This window comes from Sylvia atricapilla, chromosome 1 (genome assembly GCF_009819655.1).
Source record: "Sylvia atricapilla isolate bSylAtr1 chromosome 1, bSylAtr1.pri, whole genome shotgun sequence".
In the NCBI taxonomy this organism is placed as follows: Eukaryota; Metazoa; Chordata; class Aves; order Passeriformes; family Sylviidae; genus Sylvia; species Sylvia atricapilla.
Window position 1 is genome coordinate 34,172,189 of NC_089140.1, and position 23,530 is coordinate 34,195,718.

The 23,530-nt window shown below is 39.7% G+C and overlaps 1 protein-coding gene across 1 annotated transcript in view; it reads right to left on the reverse strand.

Moving 5' to 3' along the window:
• Nucleotides 1-251: 251 nt before the first annotated feature.
• The window catches only part of JAZF1 (JAZF zinc finger 1), a 186,692-nt gene continuing 163,413 nt past the window's right edge, over nt 252-23,530 (reverse strand). The window contains 3 exon segments of the mRNA XM_066319336.1: nt 252-428; nt 430-468; nt 6,642-6,810. Coding sequence (XP_066175433.1) covers nt 314-428; nt 430-468; nt 6,642-6,810 — 323 coding nt within the window. The 3' untranslated portion in view covers nt 252-313.

Consider the following 23,530-nt stretch of genomic DNA (forward strand, 5'->3'; position numbering starts at 1 on the left):
ACACAACGTCCCCCTAGTTCTTTTTGTTTGTTTTTTGGAGAAAAATGTTCTGAAGAACCTATAGCTTTTATAGCACCTTATCTCGAAGTAATGAAAAGGGTTATGATGATAACATGTGCAAATGTACAAAATCATTAACTCTACAAAGATACCATTCCAAAATTACAGAAAATTTAAAGCTGCATTTAATTTTTTTAAAGGTTGCTGAGTGCTTCCCCTGAAAAAGGTGCTGTTCTCAAATCAGCACTGCTGGTGAGGGTTTCTTGGCACATTTGTGACCAGCATGTTATTTGCTGCATCTTTCCTGATGATCTCAGCAGACACGGGGAGGATGGAAATTGATTGTGTGGTGCGCAGCAGGCCCTGAGCTGTCTTGTAAACTCTTTCCACAGCGACATTTGAATGGTTTGCGGACGCGGATTGTGTTCGTGGCCGTTCTTGGCGTGGTACTTGATACCGTTCAACATTCTGTGAGGGAGAGGGAAAACGTCAGTGCTCAGTGGGCTGACACGGGCTCTGCTTCCAGGTAAAACCTGAAAATGATCAATGTTTAAGCAAAATCCTATAAACTGTCAGGAGCTCCCCTGGGTATTACACAGCTCCCCCTGTGCTCCCAAGGTACCATGTGGGACAAGACACTAATTTGTGTGGTTCTCAAAACCTACCTACTTGGCTAATCCTGATTTTTTATCTCCCAATATACATCACTTCCAAAGAATACTATTTAATGGACTCACACATGGTTGCTCTTTGTCTTGACATCTTTTTCATATAGCACTGACAAATCTATTCAGAGGTTCATTTACAAGCAAACAAGAATTGGCATGAAGACTCGGGTCACACCTCTTAAAGAGCTGAGACTCCCCCATGGTGGGTCTTTTCTGCTTTGTGTCATTGTTTGTAGATAGGGCTTTAAACTCCAGCAAGTTCTGATAGTTTACACATGCCTCCAAAGAATAACCTGCAGGGAATGCTTAACTCAAAAAGTTACACAGGACACTTAAAAACAATCCAGAGAATCTGTCTTCAAATAGCTATTGTTTGTGAATACTCCACAGCTAAAACTGGAGAGCTGATCCCCACTAGTGCAAACACCGCAACACAACACCCACCCTGTTACACTGGCAAGGGCAAGGAAACAGGCCAACTCTGTCAAACCAAAAACCTTACTAAACATAAATCAAGTATTCCCCTGTCTTCCTTTCACGTATTTCTGGCAAAAATGGAAGAAGCTGTTGTAATCTCAGCAGCTGTTGCGATACTCTTCTGTGGAGTGTACTGGAACTCTCATTTGCTCCTGCTAAAAGAGCTTGGATTTCTGGATAATAAGCAAAAGCATACTGTCTTTCATTTGCGCTCTCCTAGGATGAAACCGAGAAATAGCACTGTGACAAAAAAAGACAGTTCAAGGGCTTCTTCTGTGTTCTCTAAAGATTCCAGATATGTATCTCAGTATTTTTGGAAAGAGGAAAGGGGAGAGGGGAGGGGAAGGGAAAGGAGGGGAGAGGGAGGGAGAGGGATCTAAAAAGCTAAAATCAACTAACAGCTCAGATAGTAAACCCACTAAATTAAGTCTTGGGCATTTTGTCTTTGCTGAAACCACTACTGGTGTTACACATAACAGAAAGTCCCCTTGGCTTTTTAAACAACAAGTTCTATCAATGTGCAGCTTACATTAAGTGGAAGCTCCAGCTTCCACTTTAAAAATGCTGGAAAACCCCTGCACAGCTGTCTGCTCCTCCAACACCAACCAGACACAGGAACATGAGAGATCAGGGCAGAGTTTGTCTGGGTGCAGAGCACTCAGAGGAGGCAGAAAGCTGCAGCACCACAGCTCCAAGAGCACATCAAAGCTACAAAGCTACAAAGAGCAGTCAAGTGAATTCCCTGCAAGTCATCTGAGATCCTGGGGCAGCTTTTGGATCATCTTGCACACAGTTTCAACCTCCAGCACCCACAGGGCCAAGATTGTCACTGGGTGGCAGGGGGAACTTCATAAAGGCATCTGTCATCATCTGTGTACCTTTAAGGACTTGTGCCTTCAAAACAGGAGAAAAATCTGGGGGTGACCTGCTAAACTTTTGCTACTGCATGAAATTTTTAAACAAGCCCTTTACCTACAATAACAATATTTTCCTAACAAAAACCTGTTCCTGTTTAAACTTTTTCTAAGAATCCCTTCTAGATACTTCTGAGCTACTATCAGTTGCTACAGATACTGTAAATCTACAATCACAAACACCCATATTCCATGCCAATGGTACTCTTCTCCTGATCCAGTGTTTTTAACAATCCATCAGCCCCAGTACACCCCATTCTTTGGGGAAGGGGGAGAAAGTATTTTCAGGCAGAAAAAATTAAGGAGATGCTAAAGCAGAAACCTAAAGGGATGAATTTGGCCCTGGAAGGTTTGAAACACAGTAACCACGCAGAGCATGAGGAGCTTGTGTAAAGTGAAATTTGACCTGTACTTCTGTCTAAAAGGAAACTGTTGCTAGAATTACAGTGACTCTTCGGCACTTTTTCCACTGCTGCAATGTAAACACTTTGTTGTACGTCTGGGCTGAGTTTGCTGAGGTACAGCAAAAGCCACAACCAAACTCGTACATCACTTTTATTGCTCTGGTTATTTAGGTTGCTCACTATTTACTCTCACAGATGATTGAGGAAGAAGAGGGCCACAGAGAAGGGTACTCTAAAAATCTTGAACAGGAGGAAACAATATTAACCTGGGACCAGATCAGGAGGCGATAGAGAAGTTTAGACTGGCACTACCTGGTTTGCAAGGACACAAAGGCTCTTGTTGGGCAGGGCCCCTTTTGCACGGCAGGACTCACAAAGGTACTACACTGCAGAAAACTTGCCAGCCCCACTTCGTGTAGCAAAAAACATCTCAGAAGGATGATTTGAGAGTTTTCTTGTTTCAGCCTTGGACATTCATACATGTTTTTGTACTCTTGGCTTTTCATACCAAAGTTTTCTTTGTGGGTGCAGTTCCACTGTTCAACTTGCAAGCTCTGGCTTGCTCCTTTCTTTCAAGTTCGTTCCCTTGTTTCCCTCTCACTTAAATATTCTCCTTCCCTGAGCTCAGCTGAGTTTCACCACTCATAGGTCAGCCTTCCTGGGGGTTTGTGTCACCTGACAGAACCCTCATCCTTTCACCTGCCAGACAGACAAGCCCAATGACTCAGCAGCCTTGAAAGGTACTGCTTCTCCTCTTGCCCAAGGCCAAAGAAAAGTCACGGATATAAGCTACATTCTGTACGCACTGAAATCTATTATTCTTTTTATTACTATTTTTGCACAAACTAGAAAATTTAGGACAAGTACTCTAGGGTTTTCTCTATACTAGCATATATGCATTATTTGTGAGGTTTGTTGTGTCTACTATGTCTCAAACTTCATTTGCTCATTAGATATTGCCTGAGTTAGTTTATCTACATCTTAAACACAATTCCAAGGTTCTTCTCCAGAGCTAGAGACCACTCAGGGGTATTGAATAAAAGGAAGACTAATCAACGCTTTCATAAATCCCCATTTTAGGTCCTACAAGGTGGTATTTTGCAAAGCACATTAACTACTCAATATTCATACACTTCTGGACAGGACATCTAAATTTGGATGTGAATCCAAAGTCTGGTGATGGTGAGCTCCACAGAAACAAGGATTATACTTTTGGGTTCCTTGGAATGACACAGATGATCTTCTAAAAATCAAATTTCATCAAAGATGAATTACAGGAAGAAAAAAATATCCGTAAATGGAAAACGATAAAGTAATTATAACTTCTTCTCTACCTCAATAAGCATAATTAGAGAAGGAAGCAAGCTTCAGAAATTAGTTCAAAGACTTATGTTTAAAGCATACAGAAGTCAGTGTACTTCAGGTTTATATAGATGTTTCTGACTATCTCACGTGTAATTTAAAGAAAAATATTTTTCTCAGGATCTGTGGCTTCTCAAGCAAATCTCTGCCATACTATATAGAGAACCAATACATATTACAAGCAAACAATTTTTAAAAATGAAGTTCCCGAAGAACGACGAAATGTTTATGACTATTTGCACTGCCTATGGGAAAGCGCCAGGAGACAGCAGCTGGGCAGGAGGCCAGCAGGGGCTTCTGATACACATCTGGGCTTGTGTATAAACATGTTCTCCTTACAGTTTCCATTGTCCGCCCCAGCCCGTTCCTTTGGAGTATTTGTTGTACTCATTCTTGTCTTATTTACCTTTCCATAATGACTTTTCAGTGCAGAGGCCATCCCTTATCCTTGAACATTGTTTGCAAAAAGGTGCCCCATCCCTACTGGGTCCTTTAAGCAGTACTGTAATACAAATAAAATCTCTAAAAATACCATTCTACTTCTCAAACTTACGTCACCTAAGGCCAGACAAAAGAAAACTGTGTATATCTTCCTTTCCTCCTTGCTCCCTAAAGGAATGCATCCTTTCTCAGCCGTAAAGTGAGCCTGGCAATTACTGTATGTGCATGTCTGTGTTCCTGTTTGGAGCACTATAATTGTTTTACAGTCCTGACTGTGATTATCCAGTACCCACCAGAAAATCCCAGTGCTTTGATCACAGGACTCCCTACCCAGACTCTGCAAATAATTCGTCAGACAAGTGGGTTAAGCAGAAGGAAGATAAAGAGGAAACAAGAAACACAGCTGACACAAAGCTAAAAGGAAGGAAACAAAGAGAAAAATGCAAAATGAAAAAAAAAAGTAGGCTGAAAATAAAGAAGGGAGGAAACAGAAAAGAGAAATGAGGTGAGGCAGAGTTTAAGGAAACATGCTTTTCTATCAGGACTAAACAGAGGTGAGTCTCTTAAGAGAATAAGGTAGTTTTTATTTGCTGCTGTTCCCTGTCAGCCCCTCTAAGGGTCATTAATTTGTTCCCCTGCCCGTCTGCTCTACCATTAATGGTGTACAAGATATCCCTTATAGACAGTCCTCATGCATTTGAGATGAAGTTAGTGAGATAGCAGAGCAGGCACAAACAGCTTGCTCATTTGGGCAATAAAAAGACGGAGGGCTGGCAGTCAAACAGAGAACAGACAGGATATAGCAAATTACAGGGTTCTCCTTCCAGACTTTGCCATTAAGTGAATGTTTTCTGCAATGCATAGATGCCCTCTGGGCACACGACTTCTAACAATCACCATGGCTTGTTTGCTTCCTGAGCTAGGGATTTAGCTTTTTATACCATACCCTCTGTCTGGCACAGCTCCTACCACATGCAAGGAAAGTATTGATCTTCAATAATGTGAGTTTGTCTGCAAAGTAATACTTGCAAGTAGTCCAAAACCATCTTTCCTTCTGTCCTGGCCCTGGAGGTGGTGTTCAGTTTTTCCTGTAACTGGAGAATAAATGCTACATAGCTCAGGATAATCTCAGCAAAAAGACTTGTATGTCCCTAAGAAACATGCACACTGCTTTCTTGTCCATGTTTTATGAAATAGTGTCATGGATAAGTAAGTGGTCTGTACAGGAACCTGAGTCTTGTGATTTGCTGCTGTAGGAGCTGCTGCAGCCATCACTGAAACAGGTTTTCATCCACTACATGGTTTCATGCACAGGTTCTCCATTCTTGCCACAACTCTTTTATCTCAACTCTTATTGACCTTCCTCTATTTCATATTTCATATTTCTGCTCTCTTCTAAGTCCCTACTTATCAGTTATTTAAAGGACAAGCCATAACATACAACCAACCCAGCCACCATGGTTTTTCTAGAGTGTGTAGGGTCAGTGGTTGGATTTTCCACCAGTTCATGTAAAAACTTCAGCAAATGTCTTAAAGGAAGTGTTGCAAACACATTACTTCTGTTCCCAAATGTTGGTGGTTAGCGAATGCCATACTGAAGCGCAAGATGTTCAACACAGTAACATCCTGGCATCTTCTACATTGGCCAGCTCAAGGTTTCAGTTTAGAAATGCTTCACTCCCATAAAAGGACAAAACATTTCTCATGATGGAGAGCAATTAAAGAATGGGGCGGTGTGGGGGTGTCAGGGAATTGATTCCCAGGGTGTCATACAAAGGGATGCAAGCCCTGCATGTGGGGTCACTGACAGCTGTGCAGATGTGTCATGGGAACTCGGACCCAGGACAGAATGATGCCAGAATTTCTGCAAGACTCTGCCTTCCCAAGGTGAATTCTGACTTGCACGATGTTTAACCACTACATTCCACACATTATCTTTAACAGAAAATGCACCCTGGACACCGTCTCACTAAAGAGGAGGCAGTATCTCTAGTAGTTTAGCAGAAGGAATTGTTTCTGGCACAGATGGACAGAAGCTTATTATTTCATGTTTCTGAAAGGGACCCAAGAGATTATTTTGCTTGTAGTACCTCCTGCATTCTGCTGTTAATTTGTCTAAATAACAGAAAGGTCGTTAAAATATGTAAAGCAAGAGAGTTGCTGTATGTAATCTCTCTTGACAGACATCCCTTGTAAAACTGATAAACTTGGCTGTGCTTGAGAATAAAGTGAATAAAATATTCTGCTAAAATATCACAAAAATAATTGTGAAAAGTCTATTAAATGAGAAGAGTGCAAACTGATTTAGAGGCTTCCCTCACCACCTACACCAGCAGGAAATGAGGTCTACTCATTTCTACTGAACTACTACTTACCTTATATCTTTTTTACATCCAGGAACAGGACAGGCAAAAGGTTTCTCATCCCCTCCATTCATGCACATTGAACTAAGGATAGCTTCAGAGCTGATAGCACTTTCTGTTGTCCAGGACTCATCACTGTCTGATTCTTCATAGTCTACTTCCTCTTCATCATATTCACTACCTAGAAAAGCAGGGCAGTCAGATAAAACAAGAATAAATAAGAGTAGAGTAAGATAACCCATTCTGCATTTATTACATCAGCTACAATGACTTGTAATTTCCCCACTTTTGTCTTTTCTGGAAGACAGGTTTTTTAAATTGTCTAACCCTATCTTACTTGTAGTTATTATTCCTTCATAAAGACACCAGTGGTTCTTTTTCTAATCACTAGGACAGACATTATTAATATATCTTCCTAAACTGTTAACTGCATGGCACAGAAAGTTCAAAGGACTTATTTTAAAATGCAGTTTCATTGCTTCTCAAACACCAGGATCCTTCCGTCTTTCCCAGTGCCCTAACAGAAAACGCTCCCTCCCCCCCTCCAATTAAAGCTAATTTTAAGGCATTTCTTTATGCAATACAATACTGAAGAGTGTAATTCTACAGATCATAAACAGTGTAAAATAATATGTTGACAAGTCCTAATGCATTTACTAGCCCTTTGGAATTAATAGGAATTATAAGCACAACATTAATAAGAATTATATTGTAGCAATTATCGTTGTGAAATTCATTCCCTCAGGTGTGGGTATAAATTGCATTGTGTGGCTGCCCTGAACAGACCGCATTATGTTCCAGATATGCAAAGACAGCCATCTGAGCAGCTGGTTGCTGAGTTTATTTATTATTTTTAATTGCAATAACTATTAACGAAATCCTCTGAAGAAGTTAAATGTGAAACAAGAGAAATTAGAAAAGCAGAATTCCAACTGTAAAAATACAGTTGAAAAAAGAAACGCAGGGGAGGGAAGTAGACGCAGCTGATTAAAAAGAAAATATATGCACAGAGGGAGAGAGAGGGAAGCTGAGGGAAACTTCTGTGGTGTCAGCAGGAGGTGTGCTGTGTTTCCCCTCCCCTTTCTTCTCTCCCTTTCCCAGCTCTGCTAAATTTTATCCTTTCTGCCGAAAGACAGTTTGGCTCCAAGCGCTGGAATAGCTCCTGCTATTAAGACAGTTATGTGACACTTGCACGGCTCTTCCCTCGTGTGCCCTTTCAGTGCATGGCTCTGAGCAGCTCTACCCACTGAGGAGAAAACGCAGATAGATGCCTCATGGCACTCGAAAACATCCAGAATTCACAGGGAAAACCAATACTGCAAAGTACAACAGGGTTTTATGGGTGTGTTTCCGCTTCTGCTGAAACTCCACACTACCGCCTCTTTGGACTCCCCCTTCCCCACCATTCCCAGTCCAGCCTCGCACTGAGTAACAACACGTGGCAACTGGTAGCTGCCAGCAGCCAGGGCTCCTGAGCTTTGGGCAGACAGATGTCAGGCTGTCCACGTTTCTTTCCTGTGGCTCCCATCTGTCCAGGATGGTGTGCAGATGAGGAAAGAGGGATGCTTTCCCACCAGCCACAACCGTCGACATGAGCGCACGCACAGGCCCTGCAGCACATCTGAAACTCTGCCCTGCTGACTGCAGCTCCTCATCCCACTCCCAACGAGCGAGAGCCAAAGAAAGCATTATTGACCTCTTAAAATATTTCTGAACTCTAGGAATAGTTAACCTAAAATGAAGTTAAGAGTTGTTATAGTTTAATTAACTAATAAAAAAAATGGAGGCAAAACCACAACTCTGCTTTCTACGATTTCCTGCCCTTGATTGTATCTTGATGGAAAAAATTCCTCAAGCTGTTCCTTTCAAACCTTTTAGCTCAGTGGGGTTTTTTAAAGCACATGAAACAGAAAACCCTATTGTAAATACATATATATACGCTCCTAGGATGTCAAAACATACAATTCTAAACACTGATACCAACAATATCTGCCTTTATAATCACTCCCCTTATGAGCTTCCTTAAGAGTGGGTGATTTCCAGCCAAATAGGATTTGTCCTGCTGAAGAAACATCATTTGAAACTGTACACATCTCTTAGGGACACCACTCCTTTTAGTGATGATAAGGAGTATGCTTTCATAAAGCAATAATCAGTGCTCTTTAAAACTTAATATGCAATATGATGTATAAAATAAGAGATGCACAGAACAGTGGGGAGAAGCTGCAGTCAGTACTATTAAGGATTTCCTTCCGTTTTCCTAAAGGCATTAAGGAGTGCACTTTTAATTTTTCAAGTAATTTTGTACGGTAGGTTCCAATTCTGTAAAAATGTTTGCCAGTACTTCAGTTTAAAGGTAGACTCAGTGACAGAGAGAGACAGAAGAGACCAAACTGTGTGTAAGCATCCATGAGACCACACCATCCTTATGGTTTTCTTTTCATGGCTTACCCGAACAAAAATGCAAGATTTGGTCTAGTACACTCAAACACTTCTTAATCAGTATAAGCAATGCTTCATTATCTTAAATTTTTAAATTCAGATGTCACTACAGATTTTACAAATACAATGAGCTTTTCATATGAATGACCATATAAATACTTCTTCTTGCACAAAACAATATGGTGCTGTATGACTTCATATGAAGCTGTAACTGCACTCTATCACTGCTTTTATCTAACAGTGTCCTACTGAACTCAACTGCTTTTAATCTCTTAAAAAAATAAAAATTAGAAATCCCAAATGTATTTAAAATTATCTTGGGTAAAGGAAAAATACAAAAAAAAAATTGCCTTGAAAAAAATTCATTAGCAATAAAATTCAACCTTAAAATAATTATGTTGTTTCAGTTGTTATAGAAAAACAACACCGATTAGTCATGCTTTTAACCGATTCTGCCTCAGAATTTAATTTCCTCAGTTGTCACTGTCTAAGAGCAGCAAACCCATGTGGTGCCTCACTGACTGCGTGCAACCATCAGAGAGGGGGGAAATAAAACAAGGGGAAAAAACAAGAAGCACAGTGCACAGGTTGGCGCTGCCATTATAAACAGCCCCTGGATGAGGTATTTAATTAAGTGGTGCAGGGCTGAGCACGGTGGCTTTGCGAGGCCGTTCCCAAGTGGAGCAGGAGGCTCCATGTCAGGTGTACAAACTGCAACCCGAGCCGGCACTGCCCGGGCTCCTGGGCAGTGTTCCCGGGGACCAGCAGTGCGCGAGGGGAAGTGCACTGCAGCGCACTTGATCAAGACAGAGTTAGTTAATTGCTTGCCTTTTTTTTTTTTTTTAAACTTCGTTGGTGTTTCACTAATTATATCTGTAATATTTACTTCTTTTAAAAGAAAAAGAAAAAAAAAAATCAAGCGTCTTTGCATCTAACCTATGGCCTGCTCCAGGGTGTAACAACTGCATGACTTGGGCAGTGTTTGCGGTAACTCTCCAGAGAGCTGCCTCGCTGAGCTCACCTTGGACACTGCCATGCTCATGGAAAACAGATGCTCTGCTGCGGAGTGTTGCCTCTGGGCACTGAGCTGAGCCATTCCTGTAGCATGTGTGCCAATGGCTTTACCCTTCCTCCCATGCTTGGAAAGCAAAAGGAATGTGCCCCCACAGAAAAAAATATCAGAACTAGGCTTCAGACGTCTGAAAAGCAAAAAAACCTCCCCCAAACCTCGACAACACACAGTTCCCTAAGACAAAGCATCTGAGTATCTGGCTGATAGACAAGCATATGCTTTCAGCAAGGCACCATACAAATATATAATATTATTACCATAACTAAATACTAGTTCTACCATAGCAAAAAAACTGCTCTCTTCCTCTCTCCTCTGGTAATGCTTTTTCTGAGGCTCCTTGCTAGCTCATTGCTCTTAATATAATATCCAGTTTCATCATCTGGCTTACATTCAGAGACCCTACACAGTTCTACCTTGGCCTAACCTAAACCACTGCTTTATTATCCAAATAACTCAGTAACATCTTCTTAATACTGCACCCGGCCTCGCATGCAATATTCCCTCAGTCCTGGCCCACAAAGCCATTTCCCCACTCCCCACGCCAGTGGCCTTGCCAAAAAAACTCACTTCATCTGTGCTGCCCCCAGCAGATCAAAAAATGAACGAAACAAAGACAAGGAAAGAATGCTAGTCCAGCTTTTTTCCCCCTCTGCAATTTTCCATACTGAGACAATACCACTACTCCATAAAGGGGAGGTGGATTCCACTAGGCACAACTCACATAGTATGCCATACTGGAGCCAGATATCACATAAAATTACCTGTTATGAGAAGCCGCAAAACATACTGGGTCACAAAGAGTTCCAGCAAGTTATTTCTCTTGTAATTTTCCCACTGCATTTAAACAATTCATCACAAATAAGGAAGGCTGTCTATGTCCTAGCCAAAAGTAAGACATGCATGAAAAGAGATTGTTGATTACTGCCTGCAGGTTAAGAAGCCTTTGTAGTTTAACAAAAAGAAAATCTGGCCATAAAGACTTGGTCTACACCTCTACTGCCAGTCAGTTTTCCTGTCAAAATCAGTGAGAATGCCACTTAATCCTCCAGCAAAGATTTCACCTCTTCAGTGCCCATTTACTATTTTCTTTGTTTTCCAGTAGATGAAGTCAGTAATTTAAAGAGTTCAGAAATGGTTTGCAGGGAGTTAATTCATTTGATATTCTGGAACAGACAATATCCCAGCTACACTGCTGAAAATCTGGGGCCTTATCTTTTATATTTCTGGGTTTATTCTGTATTCACACCACTGTAGCCAAGATAAATTTTGCCTTTTGCATGAGTGAATTCACTCTATGGTGAGATTTACAGAGGATTTTCCCCTGAACTTTAAATGAATCTTGGTTCTAGCAGGTGCAAAGCATTTGTTTTTACATCGCTTCTCAAATCTAAAGACTTCTCTGCTGTGCCTTTAAATATAAAAAAGACAAAGCTGATTAAAACCAGCACAAGCTGTGTGTGCCATTTTAATGAGTAGGATCTATCTTGACCTCTGATCAAGAACATTATGAGTTCTTCCTTTCTCCTCCCATGAAGAAAAACAAACCCAAACATCCTTGCCAATTATTTTTGTGACCAGAAAGCATACATTTAAGTATACAATGAATAACTATGAGCAAATAGCTTACTGCAGTGGGAACCAACATTGCTAGTGTCACTGAAAGTTCATGGTAATTCCAAGGATTTCTCATAAAAATTCAGCTTCACACTTCGTCCCGTGCGGGACTTGCAGTTTGTATTTCATAGAAACAGCTTTATGAGAGCACTTCTTATGTTAAGAACGTTGCATTCCCATATTCTGTGACAGTTTCCTTGATAAAAAAAGTGAATTATTAATATTATGTGAATTTTGGGTTAACACTAAAGCACATTTATGAATTTGTCAGACTTCTTCCCTCTGTGCCCAAGGATGTACACAGCAGCGACAATGTTCCTACAGTTGATACTCATTGCTGATCTAAAGACATATCAAGTCATTTAAAATGAAATATTCTTCATTCACATAAAGAACAGGAAATAAATGAAATACAAAACAGTCAAATAACAAATAACAGCAGCCATGCAAGTCTTTAGAAGCTGTAGCAGGTCTCTCTCAGTGGTGAGCTGGTATGGGTGGCACAGTGTACTGGCTCCACAAATTCCAGCAACAAATGCCAGACACAGGATCATCTAGACTCACTAAGCCAGGGTCTTTGCTTGCTTGCTTGTTTTGGTGGTTGGGGAGAAGGGACACAGATGACAGAAAGCGGGTTTCAGCCTTTGTAAAAAGTCCATTCAGAATAACTTCTTATATTTTCACAAACACTTCTACCATTCATGTCCACAAAGATGACGTAGACACAACTGAAGAAAACCCAGAGAGGTTTAACAGAGCACTGTGCAGTGCTACAGACACTGGCATTCTAGTTAGCAAGTGGCATTGCAGTGTTTGGATTAAGCACCTAAATACAACAAGCACTAGGTTCACCTCAGTGAAGCCTTTCATGGAGCCTTCTCCAGCATGTGGGTATAAGCACGTGCAGTTGAGTTTTTGCTCTTCTCCCAGGTAAATATTCCTGATTATTCCTTTCTGGGTGAGGAGGGGCAATTCTGTTCTCAAAGCCAACTGCATCCTTCGAACTTCGCTGTCACTGGTGGGAGCTGATTGACATGGTTACGGTTTGTCAAACAGGCCTTTGCCAGGGCTGGCAGAGGCCTCCATGCCTCTTCATGATCACAACACAGCCATCAAAATAGCAATTTTGACTGACTACTGCCTTGGCCCTGTGCCAGGTGGGGCGGGGGCTCCGGGCTGTCCCGGTGGCCGCTGCCAGCGCATCCCGCGGGCTCCGCCTGCCACTGCCAGCAGCCTCCTCTTTCCCATGACACCAGTCAGAGCAGGATTTGGCCAGAACAATGTCTTCTGGAGAAACCACCCTTCCTTTTCTCTTTTCCAGTTCTCTCCTAGCTCAGATCAAGTATCAAGCTCTAAATAATGAGCTGTTAGGATGTATTTCTGCCCAGAAGAACTAATTTTCTATTGTCTCTGGCTGAAGCAAGGCTCAGCTAATGAATACGCACCAAGAGAATTTCAAAAACGTACCTCATGTAATGATGTGAACATGGATTCAAATACAAAGAACAGTATGTTTTTTATCATTATTTTAGGCACAAAACACTTGAAAGCACTAGAGAAAATAGTTAGGTAAAAAAAAAAAACCTCCACAAAAAACTTCCCTGCGTTTGTTTGCATCATCTGAAGAGCAGCTTTTAAACAACACTTCAGACCTCCACTGCTATACTGAAGGAGGGAAGATTTAAGCATCTAAGGTTATGGGTAGGTGTTTCTGGACATCCTCTCCCCCCTCTCCAGTCAACTGTAACTTGCAGAGTCACAGAGACAAGCTGAAAAGATCCTTCCCACAGCTATTTTGGAGGGTGGTACTTTAAACAGGATGGACCCGCACATAGTTAAACATCCAGCACCCTGGTGTTTTAAATGACATGGTAGATAGGCCAATTCCAACATTTCACACCAACTGCAGTTTTTAATTCATTGCTCTCAGTGTAAGCTCATGCTGAATTTCAAGTGACTTAAAATGTATCCTGTTACAACTTTTGGATTCACTTTAGAAAACATGCAAACACTCCTACAGGTAAACATAAATCTGAATACATTGTATTTTGGTATAGAATGATTTTGGCTGATCTAACCTGTATGGAAATCACCCTAAAATGTTGGAGGTTAAGCTAAAATGATCAAAGATACAAAATACACATAAAGTTTTATATTTAAAGTGCTATTAGTATGACATTAGTGCTATATAATATTTTTCACTTTTCAGTTCAGATCTCCTGTGTAAACAGTTCTTTTCAGCAAAATGGAGAACAGTTTACACATGAGATCTTCTCGCTTCTTTTGGGCTACTAGAGAACACAGAAACTAACACACTCAGGTTAAAAAAATTCCTCTAGAGCCAATACTGGGATTGGTGGAGCAGCTGGATTCTATCTGGCTTTAGGAGCAATTGTGTGCCATTTTCTTTCTTGATATATCCGTATCTTGATAGCAAAGAACAGTCTTTAAAACTAAAGCACTGTAAAATCCTAATCCAAAGTTCATAAATCCGCTTGCACACCTATATACGCAGAAAACGTTACAACTAACTGACTGTATAAATGCAAATAAAACATACAAGTAATAAGATAACAAAAAAAATCCCCCACTTGCAATTACTTGTGGAACAGCAACTAATCACAAAAACATGCATGTAAGAACTGATTCTGGAAAAAAACAAGTCAAACTGATACCATGGCATGTGTTTTTGTAGAGCAGGGCTTTCTGAGAACGCTGCAGAGGTGCTAAAGCAAATTGTTATAATGTCACTGCACAATGTGCTGTTGAGGTTTTATGGTCACACTGTGCCAATAGTCTCGGGAAGTTTACTTTGCATTCTAATATAAACTTTTCCCCCCCAGTACTGTTTCCACAAAAAAGGGCTTTCAATAATGTACAAATCTTGTGTTATAACATACTACAGGAAAAACATGATAAACCCAAGAACACAATCTCTACTTTAAACATATTTAAAACTAGATTTCTGCAACTTCATGTAAACAAGAATAAGCTGTTAAACACGCACCAAAAAAGAACATAACCTTCCTGTAATTAAATGGCAGTGTTTTACATGGCACTTTTTAAAAATCATGAAACTAAAAAAAAAGTAAATAAATAAATCAGCCCAGCAGATCCCTCCCAATTTGAGACTTAACCTGAAAAGTAATGTAACTAATAAAACCTATGCCAGCTGGACTCCTTTTTTTTTTTCTGGCTTTGGCATGAGAAGCAAGAGCAGGTATATGTTTGAAGAAAAACAAAGTAGGACTTTTCCACCTTTAGTCACAGGACGTTAATTGAACCTCTGGCAAATGTTTAAAGATTTTCTCAAAATGTTCAAAAAGAATTAAACAGTTGGGGCTGAGAAAAAGAAACAATCCATCCTTCCTCCCCTCCCTTCTCTCCCCTCAAACAATCTGTTCCAAACTTATACTCCAAAAACCACAGCGAAGAACAGTCATAATTAATGTTATTTTGGCTTTTTAGTTGCTAGGCCTGCATTCCAAGGTTAGAAATACAAAAATACAAGTTCAGGGCACTATTACTGTACTTAAGGACTCTCCTGATGCATATAACAAAAGAGCAGCTTTTCTTTTCTCTTCTTTACCCCATTTTATAAAAAGGAGAAGGAAAAATAGAAACGGTACCAGGAAACAGTTCCATGTTGAAGATAAAGGATTACAATAAAAAGTACCAATATAAATGAACTGCACTTTATGAAGCTATGAAAATACATTTGAGACATGTTTAATACACGCTTTACAGCTGTACAAAAACTATCCAGCCACTTACAATGCAGGTCATAAAACTGCTAATGCACACAGGTCCCTCCCCACCCCGACTGCCGTGCCTTTGCCTTGACCGGCGTGCAAGGAGAGCACGGCTGCTCGGAGCTCCCCTCAGCACTGCTATCACTGTGCACCACACAAGGAGTGCTGCTGATTTCAGCAGGATCTGGCTAGGCAGGGAATTCCAAGATGCTCCTCAGGCCCTCCTGTATGAATGGGCTGCAGCATGTCAGCCCTGGCTCAGTGCATGGAGGACCAGCCTGCGGAGGAGCTGTACAAGACAAGGCGAGGTGCAAGACAGCTCAGTGCTTTTCCAGCGGCTTTGGGCTGAGAAAATGTCATGTTTATGAAGCCCAAGAGGGCTGCCTACAAACCCCTGACCAGCAACAAGGGAAGCAGATTCTCTGCTTCAATGCACTGAAGGGCCAGGAGGATTTAATCTGCATGAATGTACACTGACCACTTCTCTCTGCCTGCTTTTGAAGCTGTGACCATCTAGATTTAAGAAACACCATCAGCATGATTAGAGAGCTAGTCCTAAGACTCAGAATTACCAGTATGGGCTAACGAGGCTATCAACTACTGAGGAAGAATCAAGGCTTTTGTCATTTTAACTACACAAAAAATCTAGAGGAAAAAACGTTTTTTATTAATCCTACTTTGTGTTTTTCAGAAAGAAATTAACCCAAGCATAAGAACACATTTAGTGGGGAGTCATTTCTCCTCTCTCATTTTTAAAGACAAAGATTCTGATAAAATAAAATGTGCACTGTGCCTCTTATGCGGTCACAAACTTTTCTTTGAGGCTATCATTGTTTCAATCAGGTCTACACAACGTATGTTAGCAGGTGTGAGTTGTTTCAGGTGACATATCACTGGGCTGAAATCAAAGTACTTTTCAAATTGGTATTTTTCGTTGCTCCTTGGCTTCTTGTCTCCTTCGACATTAGAGGCACAAGTGCTCAGAAGTTGTTGTGAATGGCACTGTCTGACTATATATGGAAAAACCTTTCAAGAGGGAGACTTTGCTAGCAAGGACAAAGCACAAACCTTCATCTTCAGCAAGAATTAGGGTGGTGTCTTCCACCTGCCAGGCCACAAGCGCTAAAAAGACAAAAGGAACTTGTGGTTTTAGGAGTCAGCAAATGTTTCATGGTTTTTAGTTCACTTGGAAATACACAAAAGTTAAAAAGAACCCCGATTTTTCCTAAAATGTTACATAATTTTGAGGATCTTGTACTGGCTAACATCACCTCATGATACACCATTTCCCCCATGAAATAAACCTCTCTGGGTTATAAGTCATTGAGTGTGAAGTGGTACGTTAGTCCTCGCTTTTTATTACTTCTGATTTGCTTTGGCCATAATGCAAGGAAAACTCAAACATTTGCTTAAGTTTCATCATCTTCAGCACACTGAAGTACTGCCTAAATAACTCTCTTTTTTTTCAGCTAAACCATAACACTGCTGGTCAGTGTGCAGACACACAGCACTGGTGGACATGGAGTAATTTTTTCAGTCCTTGAGGTACTACACTGGTATAGATAAACCTCATTTAATGCCACATTGTAATATCATATATGTATATGTGTAAATATGTACGTGCATATACAACACAATTTAAATAAACACCTAAAAGCTCGTTTGGCCACTATTGTTTCTAACTTGGAGAAAAACATTTGTGTTTTCAGCTAGGAATTTTCAAGATAATTAGCAGATTATTTACAAAGCTAAATAGCAAATAAATAAATAAAAATCCTTCCACCAATTTGCCCTTGCAGTATAAACACACAAACATGATGCCATCATTGTTACCCAGAACTGCTGAAGTAACTTTTTGAGTGTCACGCTATCCCTATGTTAAACCAGTTATGCCACAAGCTGTGAAAGACACAATGTGCTTTCTACAAAATGCATATTTTTCACACATTTGGAGGAAGATAGGTCTATGTGTGATGGGTATGCTTGTACACAAAAATCCCTATCCTATCACAAATCAACACAGAGATAATCTTACTTTTAAGCTTGTTGTACATTTTTTTGTTCTTGACCCTGTTAAAAATGGTTGCCATGGCAGACTACTACGATGGGATTATAAAACAGTTCCTGTGCTTGGAAGTACTTTAAATCTACAAGCCATGTTTCTATTGCTGCTTTGTAGCTCAAACCCCAAAACTAGTGATGATTTTATGAGTTGCTGTAGTCTAGACAACTTGGTTACTTTTCAATTAAATTGTTCCTTGGGGAGACTACTGTGAAAATTCCCACACAATTAATTACAGGTATGTGCAATTAAAATACAATTCTACAGCACAGTAGCTTTACAATTGCTGGTGCAATTTATGTCTGTATCAAACAAGAATGCTCTGAAGGGGCTGGGAAGACAAAGTATAACACACATGTAAAGCTACCTGTAGTGAAGGAGATGAAATAAAAAGTAGTGTTAAATTTTTGTGTGCCTTTTCCTCTGGTAAGATTCAGAATTCTACTAGAAAGCACAAAATCTGACAGCTGAGCTAGTCTTCCCAGAACACATTTCTAGAGCAAACTGGGCTCAACGCATTTTTACTGCCAAGTTAAGGAACAAATCAGAAATTTAACAGAATTATAGGAAAATGCACCCATAAAGCAGTAAAATTAAGAAAGAACAGAAAATGCAGCAAAAAGCTGAGAAGAATTGTGATGAAAGAAAGTTGACATGCATTTCCCCTGACAGCAAAGCCCCATTTCCCCCCACTGGTTATTTTCATATTAGTCTTACTTTCCTCTCTATACACTTAAAAATGTCCTTTTTAGTTTAAAAACAATTTAAATGGTTAGAAGCACCACTTTCAAATATCATTTTGTGAATGTAGTATAGGCCTTTCTGTACTTAACTTATCAGTTAGTTTAGGATGGAATTAAACAAAGGACTAAGCAGGGGAGGTTATCAGAGCACATGTCTTTGTGCAAACCATAGAAAAGATTAGTTCCAGGAGAATCTCCATAATTTTGCTCAATCTTTATAAGTTTACAGACTTGGACTGTGGAAATACCAAACCTCTGAAAAATTAACACACTCATAGGTCATGTCAGCTTGTCTTGCACGGCTTTGCAGAAATCCTCCAGGATCTGCACCCCAAAGCTACAGGATTATGAAAGAACTGTAGTCATGGACTTGCAGCCCTGCAATCCTTGCAGCCTTAACCAACACTCCTCATCTACCTGGTCCACGTGCACTGAAAGAGGTGGACTTTGAGGGGTCTCAAACACACTGTAAAACAAACCAGATCACTTCTGTAAGGCAAACAGGGCTGGGGTTTGTGAGTCCTTAGGATGCTGGTTTTGCCTAGGAGATAAAAAAAAGACACCGGGGCCTCCCTTGTAAGAGACACAGCCATCAAAGGATGGCCAACTCCCATCCTGCCTCCTTTCAGGGCTCAGCCAAACTGCAGAGCAGGTACCCAGGTAATTGCACAGCTACAGGTCAGAAAATGTGCAGGTTCGGCCAATTAATGTCTTGGTCTTCAGGATAATTTCAAGCTGTTTGATTTGGAGCTACAAGTTAGTCCAAGACGTGACAACACTGTTGCTGTGCCTACAATATGGAATTATCTCTGCTCTGCAGATCCTCCAAGCCTAAGTCTCAGTATGTTCTGGGAATGTAATTCTTTTGGTTTGGTTTAGTCACTGAGTAACCAGGTTAATACACCGTCTTGTCGCTCTAAGGAAGCCAGACAGTCACCTGACAGCTGATGACTGCTAGGAAAGAAAAAAAACCCAAATCCTTTTCTGAAGCACTTAGCCAAGCACAGTTGATGAACACTTGAACATTTTTCACTTTGGATTACTGAAGAAAGAGCAAAACATGTACAAGTTTACAGCCTGGCTCCCTAAAATTGGGATGTGACATCTAGTTCTGAAAAAACACCTTTTAGCTGCGGGAACAAATCCCATCTGTTCTAAGAAAACTCCTATAGGAAATAATTGGACTTTTACTTACTATGTTCCATTGTTATTAGAAACCTTTTATTACAGCTTTATTCCTTAAGGTAGAATCTGGAAACTACTACAGATTCCTCTTATTATTCCTGCTTAGTCATGACCTCAGCCAAAAGCTCATGTGAAAATCTCATACTGTATCTAAGCACACACATATACTTTAGTTAACTCATACATCGATCAACTGTTTTGCACAATGTCATTCATTATTTTTTTCATTATGTTTTACAAGAACACCCATAAGGCCCTGTTAGAATAGATGCCTCAGACTGCTAAATGCAGGGCAATTATACATACAATGTAATTTAGTGTGCAGGATTAATATATGACCCCAAACCTGCAATTAGATGGAATAATTTTGGCTCCAATAAAGGAAGCTCTCTTCCATCATCTACACAGAAATGTGAAAACCTGACAGCAGTAAAGCACCTCAGAATGAAATTTTGTCAGGGTCCACAATTCAGTTTCCACAAGATACTTTAACCTAGATTCTTTCATACCTTGCAGGTCAGAAATATCAAATGTATTCAAATATTCATTATGCTGGAGAACTGAATTTGGTCTTCATTTTGTGAAATATGGCTTATTTATTTGCCCATAGTGTTTATCCAAGCATGACTCCATATATCTGATTTTTAATAAAAACATAGCATAAAAGTTCTTCAGACTCTGAAAAGGCAATTAAACAAGTAGAAAGTTCTGAACAAGTAATGAGATGGTTCCTCAGACATCTGAAAGTCTGTTTTTTCAAGCTGCAACAGAGCTTGGTTGATTGGTGTTTTACTATGCTGGACACCCTGTAAGTCAAACACACAAAAATGTAACACTCTCAAGCCCACTTCTCAGCAACAATTTAATAAAACAGCCCTGAGATTTGATTTAATATTTCTACTTTTCATTATTTTTTCAATTACATCTGCATGATACTAGGCTACTTTAACATAAAGTGCAATAATTAAATTTAAGCATTTACAGTATGCTAACACAGGTGAAGAATTTTTGAAGTGAATGGCTAAAGCTGGGTTTTGTGACTACATAAATTCCCGAGCTTGCAACTCTGCAAGTGGTGAATACTCCATTCCAGTCTGACAAAGCACTTGTTATGTGCTCCAAGTCAGGCAGCATTTACTTCCTTAGTATTAGGTGCTAAACATTAATCATGTCCTTGAAGCTCATGTGACCTGAATTCGTAGCGTGATTTTCAAAATGCCATCAATGTGTACTTGTTTCCACTGGTTTGTCCTCCCAAATCTAATTTCAAGCTCCCTTAAGATCTAATCAAGGAATATTTTGCAGTGCACTTTGCTTACCAAAATAAGCCCACCACAAAAGAGCAGTATCTCTCTAGCTGTAGCAATACTGAGTAAATCTTTATTGCCCAAAGAGAAAGCTGTTGCAGATTATCAACTGAATAACAGATTTGGTTCATAGTCTACTCTGATTCAACCTAACATGGACTTCAGAAATGCCACCTGCTGACAGCAGCCAAACAGATTCTGCTATAAATAGCAGCTCTGCAACTAATTCAGCTTAATTCAAACGTAGTAATAGCATATCCATCAACACAAAAAGTTTTGAGCACCTAACTCTTCCTGTAGGTCTTCAATTAATTTGTGAGGGGAACACCCCTCTTATTTTACATTTCTGCTGTTCACTCTAAACTCACAAAGTAGTTCAGCTGAGCAGATCTCTTTTTCTTGCTGGATTCTGTTTAATGTGCTGTTCCAGTGCTCTGTGCAACAGCTGTCTGTGCCATATGATTACTTCATTGTTGAATGCCTGACATATGGAAACTCTACTGAAATGTTAGCTGCTTTGATACCTATGAAGAGGAATGAGCTTTTACATTACAACAACGCATTTTTTAAACAACTTTAAGTGAAAAAAAAAATGAAACACACGTTTAGAATCTAAACCATATTAGTTTCCAGCATATGCTTGTTACTCTATTTCAATGCCCAATTCCAAAGGCTGGTTACTATTGTGGTTTTGGTTGCTGTTACTAGCAAACAATGGGTGGTTTTCTTTCAGCTTTTGCATTCTTGGAAGAGAAAAGGGAACAGATTCAAGAGGAGGCCCGTGGGATTCCTTCATGAGTTATCCTTGAAGGCAAATGCTATACAGCAGAATTACAGAAATGATATCTTATGTCATTGAGATAACAGTACATGAGATAACCAGCTGTATTGGGAGAAGTCATTAACTGTGTGCCACACAGTGTTTTGCTTCTCAGAGTCAAAGCTTCCACAACAGACAGCTCCTTAATGGACCAAGAGAAAGGCGGATCCTTATGGATGAATTTCTGAGTCCCCAAATGCCTTTGGTAGGCAGAGAAAGGAGCTCCTTTGTTGTAATGTGCAGACTTTCCTCCCCTGTAAATTAGTCACCCAAAGAGGGAACAATAATGCTCTAAATTATTTCATCAGCAGCATGAACACTTGTTAACACAGAAGGAAGATGTAATTTTTTGGTCACTGTTTTGCCAGTAGTAGCATTTGGATCCTGAACAAATCCATCTGAATCAGAAAAGATAATAAATAATAGTCTGAGTTTTAAGGACCTAATAATTATATTGAATAAAAATTTGTATGTACCTTTTAAAAAATAGTCAACCTTAGAAGATATTCCCTAATGATGTAAATGGGATACGATTCTCTTTAATTTAGTTACCTAAACCTGAATCAAACACAAATATATTTAAAGTTATTGCAAACATTTAAAAATGCAATCACTCTAGGTATAAAAAGTACTCTTAAATACACCAGGCTCTGAAAATAAGACAGCAGGGGAAGACTGATTTTTTTTTTTTCTGGTTTTGATTGAAAATTAATTGAATTTCACTTTCTGTTACAAAATTATATATTAAGTCATGTTTCACCACTAGTATGATTTATTAGACAAAAATTGGCCCATATCACATAGTGTGTTCTGACTGAAATAGTGCAGCTTTAAGACTACTGACAAAGCTACAAAGCAATCTTGATTTCAGTTTTAGAATATGCTCCACATATCTACAAAACTACTGGTTTATTATAAATCTACTAAAGCATAATTCAGAAAGTCTCCTCAGAGGGAAACTGTAGTAATTTCTACATCAACAGTAATAATTTGATACCCTCAGTAATATTTTTTCAAGTCTCATAACATTACTTTGCAGAATTTTTAGGCATATTTGATTAAAATATCACTGTTTAGGTCTTAGATTTCTTAAACGTTAAGGCAAATTCTGCGAAGTTGTTTTTTAGTCCAGATTAAAATGATTTATTACTTTCAAGTTTTACAAGAAAGAGAAAAAAATTGAAAAATTGAAAAGTTAGGTATTTTCTGTGGGTAGAAAATGGGGTCACATAAATACTGAGACTGGACTGGTGGAAATTTCAAGGAAGTCTGACATATTTATGAAAGGTAAAAACTTTCAAAGGCAATTAATCAAAACGACTGAACAAATATGACTCCCCAGAAAGGCATTTATCCTAATTAATAAGACAAACCAATAGTTTGTCACCTGCTCAAATGACAGCTGTAAATCAAAATGGGACTTGCCAATTCTCTCATGGGGTCAGCCTTTATGACCACCCATGAAAACTGCACTCTTTCATCTCCTTCCCAAGTGCAAGGGCTGAGAAATGGCCACAGCTGTTCCAGGCAACCACAGCATCCTCAACACTTCGTGCCAGGACTGGCTGCCATCCACTGCCCCAAATGATCAGGCAATAAATAGGTCCATAAACCTATTAAAACTGCATAAATGTTATAACTTGTAATCTATTAAAATAAAAAATAAACAGGAAAGGATGTCTGAGAGCCAGCTTCTTCAGAGCAAAATGAAATGCTAAGTTAGAGGTCTCCCAGTACTCCAGCTTTTTTTTTTTTTTTTTTTCTTTTTTTTTTTGGGGTTGGGTTTGTTTGGGGGTTTTTTTGTGCAGGGGAAGGTGGGAGGGCATAAGACTTAGAGTTGAACTATTAAAAAGCCAGTTGGTTGTATTAAACTCTTGCTTTAGGATTTATAGGAAGGCAAAAAA